Source organism: Nuphar pumila, chromosome 2 (genome assembly GCF_984573655.1).
Source record: "Nuphar pumila chromosome 2, dmNupPumi1.hap1.1, whole genome shotgun sequence".
Taxonomy (NCBI): Eukaryota; Viridiplantae; Streptophyta; class Magnoliopsida; order Nymphaeales; family Nymphaeaceae; genus Nuphar; species Nuphar pumila.
The window spans coordinates 22,137,574-22,155,405 of NC_143250.1; the positions used below are offsets into that span (position 1 = coordinate 22,137,574).

Consider the following 17,832-nt stretch of genomic DNA (forward strand, 5'->3'; position numbering starts at 1 on the left):
CTTTTTTTTATCTGCTTCTTCCTCCTTTGATTTAACTGCTTATACTGATGCAGATTGGGGAGGTGATCCCAATGATCGACACTTAACTACTAGATTTTGTGTGTTTTTAGGTGAATCATTGATTTCATGAAGACGTAAGAAGCAACAAAAAGTCTCTCTCTTCAACTAAAGCCGAATACAGAGCGATGGATACAACCACTATGGAAGTGGTCTGGCTAAGGCGTCTTCTTCATGACATGGGTATTGAAAGTACAGAAGCATCAAGACTATGTTGTGATAACAAAAGTTCTATTTATATTGCCAGCAACCGAACATTCCACGAACGCACCAAGCATATCGAAATGGATTGTCACTACGTACGAGAGGAGTTCCTACATGGCACCATTGATCTACCATATGTTACCTCATAATATCAACTGACAGATTTCTTTACCAAACCTCTCGCTGCTCCTCAATTTCACTTTCTCTTGGACAAACTTTCGGTTATTCAACCATAAGTTTGAGGGGGAGTGTTAAAATGTAATAAACATTTGTAATATATTTAGTTAGTTATTCTAGCTGCATAGTCTAGTTAGTTTGCAATTAGGATTAGGTTGTCTTTTTACTTTTTACTTTTTACTTCTTTTTAGACTTTTTGGACTTAAGTGCTTTTTGACCAAGTCAAAAAGCACTTGTATCATTAGAGTCGTTGGACCCCCAACGGCTCTATTAAGAGTCGTTGGGAGTCCAACGACTCCCTCTTGGCTCCCTATTGTGAGCATTATAAATATGGGGTAAAACCCCTTTGTATAAAATACTTTTTGTGTGGGCTTTATCCCACTTTAATGAGAAATATTTTTCACTCTTTTGTGTGTGCACTCTTTTGAGTATTTCGATTGTGGTAAGTGTGTTGTATGAACCATTGTGTTCATTGTGAAAGATCATTTGTGAGCTTCCTCTTCTTACATTTATCTCTTCTTGAAAATTGATATGCTCTTTACCGATTGAATTCCCTTACGATCAATATTTATGTTTTCTTGAAAAATATGTTGATTTTGGGTTTATGAATGTCTAAATTGATTTCATAAATTTTTTTTTTTTAGGTATGCTCCTCTTATCTTTCTTAATGATTGTTTAATGTTTCTAAAAATTATGGCTACTTTGTTTGAAAATGTTGACTTGAGTGTTGTTCGTGTTCAAAATATATATATTTATTTTTAAACTTCATAACTATTTGGTTAAAATACCTTCTCCTGTGTAGTTGAGACTTTTGTTTTGTTCTCTCTACATGTTCTTAAAGATTCCATGGGTTGAGAAATAAATTATATTGTTGATACATCATGAAGATGGAGGTAGACGATTCAAGCATTTGGTGAAGATTATCATGGGATATCAACATTCTATTGTTGATACATCATGAAGATGGAGGTAGCCGATGCAGGCATTTAGTGAAGATTATCATTGGAGACTTGAATCCTTCCCTTTGTTTCTTTTTGTATTTCTAAACTTTCGGTATATCACACCGTAAGTTTGAGGGAGAGTTAAAATGTATGCATATATAGTTATGTATATATAACCATATTTATTAATATTGTTTGTTTTGGCCCACCAGGGGTGTTTTGGTAGTTTTACCAATTTATTTTTATTTTTACTTCTTTGTGTCTTTTGCATATTATGTAAGGGCACAATGGTCAAACGACCATAGAGCCATTGGGATGCTGTCGTTGGGAGCTTCTCAAGACCTCTCTCTTGTGTATAAATTGGGGCTTCTCCCCTCTATTGTTTCTAATGCTTTCCTAAGTTTCAAAAAAAAAAAGGTTTTGGATCCAACCCAAATCCGGGTCAAAGACCCCCCCCCCAGGGGGGGTTTCTTTTTTCGAAACGAGAAACCCCCCTCCCCTCTCTCTCGACTCTGCTCGAACCCCGACCCTCTCACCTCTACCCCTCCTCGTCTTCTTCTCCCTCTCGCCGACGCACGGAGGCCCTGCTCCCCCCCTCAAGTACGCTGCCCCTCTCTCTCTCACCTCTCTCTGTTGTCGGCAGGAGGGTGCCGCCCTCCTGCCCCTCTTTCTCTCGTCTCTCTGTAGTCGGCAAGAGGGTCTCTCTCTCTCTCTCTCTCTCTCTCTCTCTCTCTCTCTCTCTCTCTCTCTCTCTCTCTCTCTCTCTCTCTCTCTCTCTCTCTCTGTGTGTGTGTGTGTGCCGCCACCTTACCAGAAGCAGCGGCACCACTTGGATGTCGTTGCTCCCCTTTTTGAGGTGGTGGCACCACTTGGGTGCCACCTCCTCCTCTTTCACCATCCATGTTGGCCTGAAGGGAGGGTGTCGAGCACCCTCCTCTTTTCTTCTACCCATGTGGCAGACAGGCCAGAGCCACCTACGAGGGTGGCTCTGGTTCGCCTAAAGGGAGGGTGCCAAACACCCTCCCCTTTTCTTTTCTCTCAGCGTTGAAGGCTGACCAGAGCCACCTGCAATGGTGTCTCTAGCTCGCCAAGATAGAGGGGGCCCATCACCCTCCTCCTCTTTTTTCAGCAACAGTCGTAGGCTGCTGCTACTTTACAGGGACAACCGACAGGGGGTGTTGACTCCACTGTCACTCCCTTGTAGCCCCCTGTCAGCCCCCCCCCCACCCCACCCCCCACCCCCCTTTGTCGAATGACTGAGCAAGGCTCGGTCCTGTTGCAAGGTTGGGACCAAGTCGGGTTTGGCCTGACCACCGGGCCCACCCCCTCACGTTGGTTGCTTAGCCAGCCGAGCTCAGCTTGGTCTTCGCTTTCAGACCGAGTCGACTTAGTTAGCAAACTGAACCTGGCTCAGTCGAGCTTTACGCCCCCGCCTCTTGTACCGAGCCCGGCTCGGTCCGGTCGGCTCGAACTGGGTTTGGGTTTGACCCCTGTGACGCAATCATCATCACGATAAGGTTTTAATATTATCCTTTATGCAGTGCAACGTAATCTTTTTAGCGCTCCATGCCAGCACAACGGACACAATGCGCATACCAAGGCACGAGCCCTTAAAATCCTACACTCGGAATCGTCAGTAAGTCTGACCATCTCCAAGGTGGAAAAAAGTTGCATACAAGAACAAATGATAGAATACTTCTAACTTATACGTATACATATATGCTTTTAACTCAAGGACGCATTTTTGTGTATTCTTGTTCATTTAAAATTATGTCATTTACTTTGTCGTCACGCTGTTATGTGCACATGCTACTGCTTACGCAATTTATTTAGCCGATGTACAGTTTCGTACATCGTGCAGTGCTTACACAATTTATTTAGCCGATGTACGGTTTTGTACATCGTGCATTGCTTACGCAATTTATTTAGCCGATATATGGTTTCGTACATCGTGCATTGCTTATGCAATTTATTTAGCCGATGTACAGTTTCGTACATCGTGCATCGCTTACGCAATTTATTTAGCTCGATGTGCGGTTTCGCACATCGAGCCTTGCTTTATGTCATTTACTTTGCAATTGCGCTACAATGTGTACAGGCTTACCCTTTACTATATAAATATTCTATATACATATATATATAACTTTATAAGGTACGCGTACTCCTGCCTACTTCAGATTACGCGGCGATTTAAAGACCCAGATTTGCGCATCCTCGGCAAGCCTCTATTTTTAAAAGGTTTTCACATGCAAAATTTCAAGCTCGTCTTATTCGTTGTCTCGAAAAGCAAAACAAGTATTTGTCGTTTGCATTTTCGCAATTGAGTTTTTCTCTCAAACCTGCGTAACGGAAAAAAATTGACTACGTAGCCCTAGGTGGTACGTACGTCCGGTCCTTTTCATTGGTATCCGAAATTACCCAGATATTCTCTAGTCTAAAGTACGGAACATTGAAATTTCTAAATAAAAGTTGAGGTTTCTTTTCGAAAAAACAATATCCCTCTCATTGTAACGGTACTATCAAACATGCACAGTATGTTAGTACTACGATGATTGGACGGGAGGTTTATGGTAACTACGTTGCATAAAAATGCACGATGATTAAAGGAAAATCACATAAATGGTGATGATCGCCTTTAGAAGCAAGATGCTCGATTTGGTTTGAAAGACCAGAGCATGTAGAATGGGTCGTCAATTAAAATAAAACCTGACATACCTATTCGTCTCTTTGGTTCCATCAAGAGAGAGGATGGGATGGTAAAAAAACTCTGATAGACATGTTGTTAACAACTACGCTCCTCGAGTAGCAATAACTCGGTGTCCCCAATCATCGGAGTTAGAGGACGGGGTTACCAAAAATTATCCTAGGTGGTACATCCCATAGACTTCTACATAAGTTTGAATGCATCTCTTCCCATGTATGCCTCTGGAGAATTCTCCCTCGGTCATTAGCCATCCCTTTAGAAGCGGACTCAACTAGTTGTCTGGGGTATTAAAATACATAGAATAACAAACCCTCGGGCAGTCTCAGTTGTTTCTACGTTTCTCCTGTGTGTACCCTCAAGACAGTTAATATCGAAACAAGATTATTATGTTTATTTTACTTATTCTGAATTGCACATCACGAAAGGAACAACGCATATGTTAGTTTTGTTCTGAATTTTGATATCTATGCACCTATCAGATTTTTACAAGTCTGATCCGTTTTATGGGGTACAGTCGTACAGGTGATGATTAGGTCGGTACGGCAGGCGATGATGTGATGATATCAAGATCCTACTCTTTCTCTAGCATTTCATTCTTGAGCACATTTTGTAATTTTGCAGAAGAGTTTCTTTTGAAAATTCCTCTTTTGTATAAACTTTAAATTATCAAAAACCTTGTTTTAAATCTATATGGTTTCAATGCTTATATGAAGATACAAATCTATTGTGTAAAGGAAGGTTCACCTGTAATGCGCTCAAGGTCCATTGACTTATTATTTCAAACACCATTTTTCGCTGAACTGCCATTTTAAACTCTGAAAAATGATTGATTACAGAGTTTTCAAAATTTTACGAAAAAGTTACAAGTTCAGGATTTTGGAGGGTTATACTAAGCATTCTACCTCAATAAAATGATTATTATTTTTTACTTTTTTATTCTTTTGTATATGCACATTGATGTCTCTTGTAATCTTATGTATTTGTCATTGATTGGCTTGTGTTTTGTCCCTTTGTAGACTTATGCTTATGCATCTTTAGGCTCTTCGTAGCCAACGTATGCACTCATGTGCTTTTATTGTAAGGCCGCTAAAAAAAACATGTCAGACATGTTTCGGGTTCGGATCACTGTGTCGGACTCGGATCGGATCCGGGCCCGACGTGTCGAACCCGGACCAGATTTAGGCTCGACCCGGACCCGGACCCGAACCCAAACCCAACCCGAGTTCTGGAGGGTTCGGCCTGCGTCTTTAAGAAGACGCAAGCTGAGAGGGCGAGGGGCAAAATCCTTCGCCCCTTTCTCTCTCCTCTCACCCGCCTGTCTCCTTCCTCTTCTCTGCAGCCCCCAGCGATCGAAGTCGCCAGCGACCACTGATCACCGCAACCTTCTCGTCGGCGACCCCCCATTTCTTCTCCCCCTCTTTGTCTCCCGATCCCCTTTTCCCCCCTCTCTGCTAATGCCGGCGACCACCGCGATCGACAATAGCAGTCGCCGACGACTGTACTGTCGGCCTTCCCTTTCTTCTTCTTTGTACCCTCCGGCCATCCGGAGCCTCCAGTTTTTGGCATGTCGTCAAGGGCGAAACCCTGCCCCTCTAGTTTTATCGTTCTTCTGATAACGGTTTATCTTTTTGCAAATTGCACGATGGAGCACACTCGCGCCCTGTGGCCCGCACTCATACGTACCTACGCCCGCAGGCGTACGAGAACCCACAACCCCCCAAGGTAGGGGAAAGTTACGTGAAAGGACTATGAACGGACAAAAACTAAAATAAAAAAAAATAATTAAAACGGAAAGCAAAAGACAATTATATAAGTATATGTATAATAATATATACGTATGCTTTTTGACTCAAGGACGCGGTTTCGCAATCCTTATCGTCATTACTTTTCTGCACTTTCATTTTTGTCGTTGCACTTTTTATGCCCAGGCTTTTACTTTCTTTCTATCTTTTTACTTTCCTACACTTTCCTTTATTTTTCCTGTTGCCGCAGCGCTTTATGTGCCCAGGCTTTTATTTTTCTGTCTTTTTACTTTCTTGCACTTTCCTTTAGTTTGTTGTTGCCGTCGCGCTTTATGTGCCCAAGCTTTTACTTTTGTCTTTTTACTTTCCTGCACTTTTCTTTTTCTGTTGCCGCCACGCTTTATGTGCCCAGGCTTATACTTTTTGTCTTACCTTTTGTTCTCGCTGTATGATATTCGTTAGATGATGCTATTATGTTCTGCGTTTTGTTATTACTTTTATGAACTGCGGAGCATGATGTGAGGATTTGCCCTTGCGATTCTTTCAGGGCAAACCTAGCAGGGCGTGTGAGCGCAAGCACAAATGTTCACTCTTTTCGACAAATATGTGAAATTGAGCATTGGTGTTTCGAACTTGAGAAAATGTTTTCCTATGAGGATTTTGGATTTCTTTGAAAATACAGACATGCATAGACTTGCAATCCCTGTGGAGGGGTACTTTCGAGTAACCCTTATATACCATCGTAGACGTACCTTTGGATAGGGATGATGTGTTGCACTACGATGAATAGCCTGTGAGGTCGAGGAAACCTCATAGCGTGCAATGGGCAAAATGTTGAAATTCACAAAAAGGTAACTATGCGCCTTCACAGGCAAGATGCTCGAGTGGGTCTAATGTACCAGAGCACGTAGAACGGGGCGGCGGTTAAGAAACCTCCGTCATGCTCGTTCGTCACGGTTCATCAAGAGAGAGGATGGATGGTACAAAAACTCCGATGGACAGGTCGTTAACGACCACCTCACGGGCAAATGACTCGGCTTCCCCAACCATCAAAGTTAGGGGAAAGGGACTACCATTATTATCCTAGGTGGTAGTTGAATAATGGTAGTTGTCAGGCACTTCTGCAGAAGTTGGATGCATCCATAGGCCACGAATGCCTTTGGAGAATTCTCTCTCGGTCATTGGCCGTCTCCTTAGGAGCAGACTCAGACAGCTATTCAGGGTATCATAAAATACATGACATAATAAACCCCCGAATCAGTCTCGGTTGTTTCTACGTTTCGCGTCTGTGCGTACCCACAGGCCAGTTAATATCGAAACTAAAAATATTTTGTTCACACTACTGTTTAGTTACACACCTGGAGATTCATAATTGCTTACCGTGTTTAATTTCATTGGGTGTTAGTTATGTTGATTTAGCTTGTTGCTCTCTGCCTGTGGAATCAATTGATCATGAATATTTGCATGCGTAGTTAGTTTGCCATGAATTTCTATAATTGCTTATTCGGTGAGCATGATTTGCGGTAGCCGTTGTTCTTTATCGTCCTTTGCGCACCTAACAGTTTTTCGCAAAATCGACTCATTTTATGGGTTCAGGTGACAGTTAGGTTCTCCAGACAACCGATGCTGTGATGCAGCATGGCTCGAAACCTCACTCTTCTTACTAGCTAACTGTTTTTGCTTGTACTTTTGGCTCAAGGGGGAAAAGCCCATTAATTTTGTACAAACTAAAATTTTATTAGTGAAAAATACTTTTTGCTCGCTAACTATTTTTGCCAAGATGATTTTGCTAGTTTTCGTGCTAACGTGCCCAGAATGGTCAACTTGTTCCTCTTTCAAAAGAAAATTTTGTTTCCGCTGACTTTGAAAATCAAAAAACTCTGAATTTTGAAAGGTTTTCTCTAAATACTTTCCACAGTTTACAAGTTGAAATTTTGGGGTGTAAGATTTATATTGCCTTTGGCATTTGTATTTCCCTTGCAGGAATTGTACTTGTGCTTGTGCACATTGTGGTTTGCTTTCCGCTGATTTCATTACAGTTCACTGCTCATGAAGGAAATCTTGATTGCTGCTGCTGTAACGTTTTGTCTAAGGAGGTAAATCCAGTTCTATGTCCTGAATATTTTACAAAAAAAAATAATATAACAGTTCCTTGTAAACGTGATGTTGCCACTTTGTAATTTTTCTAGTTTGTACCATGAGTCCAGTGTCCTTTTTTCCTCTGTAACTCATGTTTCCATCAAGGCTTTCTCTTTTTGACTTCTCTTTTCTGTTGTTCTCCACCAATAATGAAACTCAGTGAAAAGTTGGCAGAAAAATATTTGAATTTTACATGATATAGCATTTTTGTAGATTACAATCTCAAACCCTACATACGCCTTGTTTTGACTATCAATTTAACAGAAGTTTTTCCATCTTCACTGCATGACATATCAAAAGAAATTTTCCTGGGAAAGGTTTAATCGAGTATTCATAAGTATAAAGCATCAACTGCCTGAAAGATATTCTAATAAAAAGTCATGGCAAAACAATATGCACAGAGGGCAGCATACCCTATCCATATTGCAGAGAAGGAATGCTGCAAAACAAAGAAGTACAATCACCCAACGCTTTGGAAACTGCTCCCACGAATAAGAAGTTTCCTCCAAGTCTTCATCCGGTAAGGCAGATTCATTGAGCATATCCGGAGTCTTTAGCGGATCAAGTTTTGAACCAGTGATGTCATACTGCTCTGACTTGAAGTCAGCAAAGGCCTTGGCGACAAGACGGTAATTTAATTGCTGGTATCGACCATCAAATGAAATGCCAGGCATGCCAATCTTTCTGGAGTAAATCCACCAGGTACTGGATGGAGCTGAAGAGAGGAAGCTGATAGATTGTCCCGAAAATCTCTGAAGTGCACTATTTTTCATGAATATCCTGCTATTGCTTTCTCTCAAAGAATTTGGAAGAGAATGAATTGGACCCAGTTCTCCAAGAAACTTAGTCCTGACTTTGATGGTTCTTCTGTCAGGACCAATGAGATGACCAGGATGGTTAGAGTGGATGACCACATGAGGACCATATTTTCGCATAACAGTCACTTTGCTGATGCAAGTTTTATCTTGTAAAAAACGCATTCGTTCAACATGAGAATACCTTTTACCCTGTTGAGCAACAGAAGAATCCCCCTGAATACCTTGTCCTGCACTTCATATCAAGTGATTGTGAGACTGAGGGTACAGAGAATTTCCTTGTAAAAAAATGCGAACACCTTTTTGTAACAGACCCATCTATTCAGTTTATCTTCCTGTATGTGGTTGTATGTGCAGCATCATGCATATAAACTAGATAAAGAGACGTGCATAATTCTTATAGAATAGCAGGTAAGTTCTATCTCAACAAGGATTATCAAGCACATGTTTCCAGCATCTATCCAAATGTTATATGAAAACAGTTGCTGCTGGCAACATTATAGAAATGCTTTTTTTCCAAAGACAGGCAGTTACTCATTTCTGTCCTATTTTGACAACTAAAAGAAATCAACTGCTCACCAGAAGCCTTGTCAAAGCAGATTTCACATTCTGTTTCCATGTTTTTTCTTTTTCACCGTCACATGAATACGGATGCAGGAGCGGGATACGATGCGGATACGCTTGGTACGACTCAATCATTTTAAAAATATAGGACATGGGGACACGGATGTACATACATATACATGTATGTGTGTGTAAGATAACAATTCTAAATCACTATAATTAGGAACATCAAATAATGAAACTAAGTTGAAATTGGATGTAATGTAGATGACAAATTTTAAAAGAAAAAGTAGTCAAGTGAATATGAAATAAGTAAATAAGATCATAAAGTTAATGAGTAATGACATAATGTTGCTTGTGCATAATGTTGCCTGTGCATGAAAATGGTTTGACTGTGTACATGGAGTGTTGTATTGTATCTATGAAGTGTCTGAGTGTCATGTCGTATTGACACAGGATATGCATGTTATGTGAAGTGTCTGTGTGACATAGCTTTTTCAGTATCCTTTCCATTTTATCTAGTTGTTCCATATTTAATCTTCTATTTTGCACTATAGCGATGATTTTGTAAGATGGTCTTCGTTCAATCCTTAAATGAAATTTGCAAATCACAGCTAATATAAGGATATCAAATGCAGATAATTATATCCTTTATAACTAGGTAATAAAATTAACCATCAAGTAAAATAAACTATGCATTTTTATTGATGAATTAGCTAAACATGCATTGTGTTTCATAATCATAAGATATATGACTAAAGCTCAGTAGCTCCTTGAGTCCTAACAAGCTTATAGTTGCATCAATGCACTGCTCCCGGCATTGTTCCCATGATTTTGACATTCTAAATTCATAATGGCATCAATAATGGTACCTTATAGTTGCATCAGGTACCTTATAAGGGTAGATGACATATGCATAATGGCATAGAATCTATTCCTTTGTCCTAGGGGTTGTTTGTTTCACCCAATTTGCATACCAAAATGGGGGTTTAACTATGAAACCCTCTATTTTCATATGCAGGTGAAACAAACATGTCAACTCCATTTTCTTGTGTGGCCCACAGTCATTATGGGTTTCTTTTCACGTTGGCCATGCATTTACTATGTAAATCCATACACACCACCATTCATGTGAATGGATTTACAATTAACAAGGATGAGGTCCAATAGCGGCGACTCTTTAACAGTGACAACAAAAGTCGCCGCATTTGATCAAGCAATAACTGCGTGTTTTTTTGTCCCCGCTACTTGCTAGGTACTAGTGGCAGCATAAAGTTCGCGCCATTATTACTCTACTATGGCGATGAGTCTCGCCGTTATTACTTATCAATATCGGCGAGACGGATAGCGCCGTGAATGCCTTGCCCTTGCACACATGTCGTCGTTAAAAACATATCTTCAACGGAGATATATAAAGTCATTGTTATAGATATGTCTTTAACGACAACATTATTTGGACATTATATATTGCCGATAAAACACTTTAACGATAATATTTAACGGCTGATAATCTCGCCATTAAAGATCAATAATGGTGATATATAAATGTCATTGTTATAGGGTTTTACTTTGTAACAACAACCTTGTATGTCGTCGTTCACGATATACCTGTTATAGATCAATAACTGTGACATTTCAGTGGCGCTATTATAGGGTTACTCTATAACGATGACATGGTGTTGTCGTTATATAGTATACTTGTAGAGTCTATAACGGCCACATGTTTGTCGTCGTTATAGATACTAGGGTTTTAAATCTCTCTCTCTCTCTCTCTCTCTCTCTCTCTCTCTCTCTCTCTCTCTCTCTCTCTCGTGACACCGTCGGACACCCAGCCTCCTTCCTCTCTCTCTACGATCTCCTGTCGCCGGGCCTCTTCCTAGTCACCCATCTTCTTGCCCTAACTTTGGCGCCTTCTGTTTGCAAACAAGAAGGCACAAAAGTTACGTGGTTCGGTCACTGACGACCTACATCCACGAGGAGAACAGGACTGGCTTTTTATTCTGATTATTTTGATGTAGCCATTACAAGCTTATATAAGAACCTCTCACAATGAGGTGATAAGGGCAAAGATAACAGTCGTAACAACTTAACAAAAAGGATGGCCTAAAGAAGGAGAATACGCAGCTGGGTATGATGATAACGATTATCTAGAGATAATCTTGCTATAGCTGGAATACCTATAGCACATCCGATAACACTCCCCCTCAAGTTGGTCTGCTAATATCTATGAGACCCAACTTGCGCATATTCATTTGATGCTTTTCACGAGCCAATGCCTTGGTGAAAATATCGGCAGCTTGATCTTCGCTGCTCACATGAGTAGTAACAATCTCCTTTTGTTGAACCTTTTCACGAACAAAGTGACAATCGACTTCTATATGCTTCGTTCTTTCGTGAAACACGGGATTAGCACCAATATATATAGCAGCTTGATTGTCGCACTGAAGTTCCATTGGATCATTACTTTCAATGCCAATGTTCTTAAGGAAATTTTTCATCCAAACCAATTCACATGTGCATAGAGCCATAGCTCTGTATTCAGCTTCTGCACTTGATCTTGCCACAACAGTTTGTTTTTTGCTTTTCCAAGTGACTAGATTTCCTCCAACAAACACACAATATCCTGATGTAGACTTTCTATCGTTTGGGTCTCCTGCCCAATCAGCATCTGCACATCCCAGAATTCTGGAGTGGTCATTTCTTGTCAACAAGATTCCCTTGCCAGGAGCACTCTTTATGTATTTCAGAATTCTATGGGCAGCATCAAGGTGAGTGGTGCTTGGGCAATGCATAAATTGACTGATGACATTAACAGCATAACAAATGTTTGCGCGAGTAACAGTAAGATAAATAAGTCTTCCAACTAGTCGTTGAAAGACTGAAATTTCATTCAGAGCTTCTCCTTCATCTGTGCGCAGCTTGTGACAGGGATCCATGGGAGTATCGGCTGGTTTGGATCCGAGAAATCCGGTTTCTTTTAGAAGATCTAAAGCATATTTTCTTTGACATAAGAAGATGCCTTCTTTGGAGTGGGCAGCCTCTATTCCCAGAAAATATCGTAGTTTTCCAAGGTCTTTGATCTCAAACCTGCGATGGAGAAAGTTTTTAACCTCCTGCATAAAAGGAATATCGTCTCCTGTAAGAATAATGTCATCAACATACACTATCAGTATAGTTATACCAGACTTTCTTTTTGCAACAAACATCGAGTAGTCGGAAGTGCACTTTCTGAAATTCAGTTCCTGGAGAGCCTCGCTTAGTTTAGAAAAACATGCTCTTGGGGATTGTTTCAATCCATAAATGGCCTTTTTAAGTCTGCACGCCATTTCTTCCTTTTGCTCGTATCCTGGAGGTAGTTTCATGTAAACGATTTCCTCCAAGTCTCCGTGTAGAAAAGCATTTTTGACATCCAGTTGGAATAGTTTCCAGTTTTTATTTGCTGCAACAGACAACAATGTTCTTATGGAGCTCATTTTAGCAACTGGAGCAAAGGTTTCAGAATAGTTTATTCCTTTCACCTGAGTATACCCTTTGGCAACGAGTCGAGCTTTGAATCTCTCAATGGTTCCATCGTTGTGATATTTAATCTTGTAGACCCATCGACATCCTACTGCTTTCTCCCCCTCTGGAAGCTTTGCAAGTTCCCATGTATTGTTTTTGGTTAGAGCCTCTAACTCTTCGTTCATAGCTTTTCTCCACCTTGGATCAAGTTGAGCCTCTTCATAGGTAGTCGGTTCATGATGTTAATAGGTTTTGGCCAAGAATGACAAGTAGGAGGGGTTTAGACGGTCGAGGTCAAAACAGGTTTCAATGGAATGTGCAGTTGTATTGGTAGCCAAGTAGGTATAATAATCTTGAAGTCGTGTGGGGGGGCGGATGATCCTCGCAGAACGCCTGGCATTCTGGTTGCTTCCTTCCAATATGGAAGCTTCATTGATCTCAGTTTGATCTGAAGAGGTTCCAGGTTCAGATGAGTCACTTGAGTTTTGAGGTACAGGTTTTTGAGAAGAAGAGATGTCATCACACCATGACAGACAGGGAAGAGTAAGAGAATGATCAGTCTCCCCCTGGCTCATGTCCATGGAAGAATTAAAGAAAGGCTCAGTTTCAAAAAACTTCACATCTCGAGAGATAAACATCCTGCGATTCTCAGGATTAAAACACTTATAACCCTTCTTTATATTGGAGTATCCCAAAAAAATACATTTGATGACTCTCTTTTCAAATTTACTCCTATGTCTCTCTTGAACATGAACAAAAACCTTGCACCCAAAAACACGCATGTGGGACATAGAGATATCTTTGTTGAGAAGGGTCTTCAAGGGAATAGTATTTTGAAGAGTTCTACTAGGAAGTCTGTTTATAATGTAACAAGCAACACTTATGGCTTCAACCCAAAAAACAGATGGAACGTGCATATGAAACATGAGAGCACGAGCCACATTAAGCAGATGTCGGGTTTTTTGCTCAGCCACACCGTTCTGCTGAGGAGTGTCGGAACACGAGTTTTGAGGAACGATGCCTTGTTCATCCATGAAGGTTCTCATAGATTCGTTCACATACTCTCCCCCATTGTCGGATCTAAGCACCTTGATTTTTCGCCCATATTGTCTGTAAACCATTTTATAAAAAACTTGAAAGATTTTTTAGACTTCATTTTTTTGCTTCAAAAAATACATCCATGTGACTCTAGACTTATCATCTATGAAAGTAACATAGTACTTGTATCCTTCGTGGGACACGCTTGGTGCTGGCCCCCACACATCCGTGTGCACAAGATCAAACACATCATCACTTCTAGTGTTGGAAACTTTAAACGGAAGTTTAGATGATTTTGAAAATTCACAAGCATGAGAAAGAGGAAGTAAATCAGAAAATAAGTTCATCAAAACTGGATTAAACGGGTGTCCTAAACGAGCATGCCATAACCTACTGGCTTCTTCCTTGCTTTGTCGAGCTATCAATCCGTGCATAGCCGTGTCTAACACATAAAGACCATCCCGTTCAACCCCTTTACCAATCATCTTCTTCGTTTTCATGTCCTGAAAAACTACATCCTTAGGTGAAAAAATAGCAAGACACTGATAATCCTTTGTAATACGACTAACTGACATTAGGCTTGAGGGAAATTTTGGCACATACAGAGCAGTCGATTTACCATTTTGGAAAAAAGATGTAGTTCCCTCACCTTGGACAGGAATGGATGTCCCATCGGCTATAAAAACCGGGTTTTTTAAATCAAAATGTACGTTAGAGAGAAGCTGTAATTTTCCTGTCATATGGTCTGTGGCCCCTGTATCGATGATCCAACTTTGATCACTTCTACTGGACAGTAAGGCAAGATGATTACCTGTAGGAGTATCTTCGGTGGTGGATTTGTTGCTAGTAAGATGAGCTTTGCTGATCTGCTGGAAGAATTTGGCCAGATCATCCATGCTGACAACATTGGCAGCATCAGATTTTGTACCCTTGTCACGATTCGGTTTTCCGTAGAGATCCCAACAATTGTCTCGCATGTGCCCCAGTTTTTTGCAATAGGTACAACGACTCTTCTGACGAGTTCTATGCCAATCTTTGAAGGTTTTTTTTTTCGGTAATCATAGCTGAGTGATCAGCACCTTTATCTATTCCTTTGACTTCAGCAAAAAAAACGACATTCTCTTGATTATGATTGTCAGGTTTGGGTTCAGAACGCATAACCCGTCGTCTGCTTTCTTCCTTTTGGATAATAGAGCAAACCACATTAAATGAGGGTAAAGGAACAGTAAGAAGTACCTGACTTCGGATGTTCTCATAGTCGTCTCCAAGACTAGCCAAAAGTGTGAAGACTTTGTCTTCTTCTAGCCTTTGTCTCATGATGTTAGCGTCAGCCGTAGGGGGACGATACATAGTGAGTTCATCCCAAAGACTCCTTAACGCATTGATATGCACATGTAATGGCTTCTCACCTCTTTTGGCATTGACGATTTCTTGATGAATGAAAAAAATACGAGCTAGATTATTCTGTTCTCCATAAACTTCATGCAGCGAGTCCCATATCTCTTGAGCTGTATCAAGGAACATGTATCCTTCTGCAATGGTTGGATCCATGGAATTTAACAACCAAGACATCACTAGATGGTTGGTAGACTCCCATTCATCGAATTTTAGTTCAGTACTTTCTGGTTGCTTGATCTTCCCCGTGACATAACCCAGTTTCGATTTTCCGCTAAGGAAAAGGCTTGCAGACTTGGCCCAACTCAGATAGTTGGAGCCATTCAACGAAACTGTAGTGATCTTCAGCGTGGGGTTCTGTTCTTGAACAACCATCTTCACGCCTGATTCTGTCATGGTGGAAAAACCGATCTTGAGACTGCCAAGGCTCCCTCTCGTTGGTCTTGATCACCAATGAACGGCCCACAGATCACCCGGATAGAAAGAGCTATGATGCCATGTTTGCAAACAAGAAGGCACAAAAGTTACGTGGTCACTGACGACCTACATCCACGAGGAGAACAGGACTGGCTTTTTATTCTGATTATTTTGATGTAACCATTACAAGCTTATATAAGAACCTCTCACAATGAGGTGATAAGGGCAAAGATAACAGCCGTAACAACTTAACAAAAAGGATGGCCTAAAGAAGGAGAATACCCAGTTGGGTATGATGATAACGATTATCTAGAGATAATCTTGCTATAGCTGGAATACCTATAGCACATCCGATAACACCTTCCGCCTTCCTCCGAGATCGGCGAACTTTCGTGAGCCACGCAAGTACCCCCCTCTCGGGGTTGGAGAAGGGCTTACAGTGGCCCATTTTCTGGCCAGTCTCTCTCTCTCTCTCTCTCTCTCTCTCTCTCTCTCTCTCTCTCTCTCTATATATATATATATATATATATATATATATATATATATATATATATATATATATATATATATATATATATATATATATATATATATATATATATATATATAGTGACTGGAAATGGTGCCGACGAGAGATTTTTCTGGCCATATTTCACTGGCCGAAAAATGGTCAACGATCATTTTTGGAATTTAGCTGTGGACTCTCTTACTCGTGAGATCGAAGCGGTTGATCTCTAGTTTCCGTTGGAACCAGAACAGATCAACGGTCGTTGAAATGTTAATGGAAGCAACGCGTATCCTTTCCCTTGTGGTGATTTGTTCCAAATCACAAGAGCGAAGCTAGAAATGGGGGAAGAGATTGTTCGATGTTCGAGTTGTTCACTATACATGACAGTTATCTACAACCAGGAGGATTTCATGAACAAAAATGACAATACTGCAAAGAAGCTCTGGCAGTCGGGACAGCAAGCAATCACAGTTGCATAGAAAAATGGGGTTGGAGATCACAAAAATGTGATTTTTTAAGTTATTGCATTTTGAGCTTTTTGTATAATTGATGTGTTGTACTCTTGAGTTGTGCTTGGTTTTTGGGTTCTTGAGAACAATTGACCAATTAGTATATGGTGGGTGGAGAGTGCAACTAAATTGAAATGAGCAAGATTCTTGGACACAGATTCAACCATCAAACTAATAAGAGATTCTTTTTATTTATTTTAAACTGCTAGTATTCACACCTGAATTTCAGTATTCACACCTGAATTAACAAAATAAATAAGAAACAGCGAAACTTATTCCGGCCCAATTTTCCCGAAATTCCTGGATTATCCTTCCGAATACACACAAACAAATCACAACTTCCAGAAAAACCAACTTACTTACCCCCTGCAACTCAGGGGCATATCTGTCATCCCAAAAAATTAAGAACCACCATAGACACTCACTCATCTCTAGATTCTCGGAGATTTTTATGCGCTTTTTTTTTCGATAAGAATGCGAAATTTCATGATTTTATTTCCAAAAGGAAATTCCAAATTTAAAAAGTGTAAAAAATTTAAAAAAAATCACCTCGCAGAGTGAGCAATCCGAAGTTCGGACCGGAAACGACGCTACCGACCGCCATTGACGACCGGAAAAGGAGCTCTCCGGCGAAGAGGAAGCGACTCTACACCGCGATTTCACCCTCCGAAATTCCCATTTTTTAAAGATCCTTGAATAAAAAAAAAGAATAAATATAAATGACGCTTCCTCCTCCTCCTTCTTCCCGTTTCCTTTTTTCTTTTTCCTTTTTCTGAAATTTCTTCTCTCTCCCACTTGGGGGGAAAAGAGAGAGAGAGAGAGGGCTGCCGAGCGTTTGGGGTCCAGAAGGATAAACCGAAAGGGAAATTTCGTTTCTTCTATTGTTTTGTTCCTTTTTAGTTTTTATTTTTGGTTTGGTTTTATTTGCGAGTTCATTAAATGGGAAGGCGAGAGTGATGGTAACAAAATATCGGTGTTATTCAAAAACATCGCTAATTTTATCGCGATGCTTTCAGAATCCAAATTAACTCGGCAAAAAACACGATTTTTAGAAATTTGGCTTTTTTCTCAATGAAATACATATTACTTGTATAAACTAAGTTATCACATTTAGATATAGT

At 40.4% G+C, this 17,832-nt stretch overlaps 1 protein-coding gene across 3 annotated transcripts in view; it reads right to left on the minus strand.

The window, feature by feature from the left end:
• Positions 1 to 17,605, minus strand: part of LOC149845011 (putative anion transporter 1, chloroplastic) — a 98,650-nt gene extending 81,045 nt beyond the window's left edge. For 2 of the 3 annotated variants that reach the window (XR_016430160.1, XM_089995434.1), the window contains exons 1-2: positions 17,261 to 17,602; positions 8,378 to 9,009 (exon numbers count right to left, since the gene is read on the minus strand). Coding sequence is in view for 2 of the 3 variants with exons in the window: in XM_089995434.1 (XP_089851560.1) it covers positions 8,378 to 9,009; positions 17,261 to 17,315 (687 nt within the window). In the remaining variant the exon portion in view is untranslated. Of the gene's footprint in view, positions 1 to 8,377; positions 9,010 to 17,260 lie in introns of all 3 variants that reach the window. The other variant, XM_089995436.1, reaches the window with a different exon arrangement.
• Positions 17,606 to 17,832: the final 227 nt, after the last annotated feature.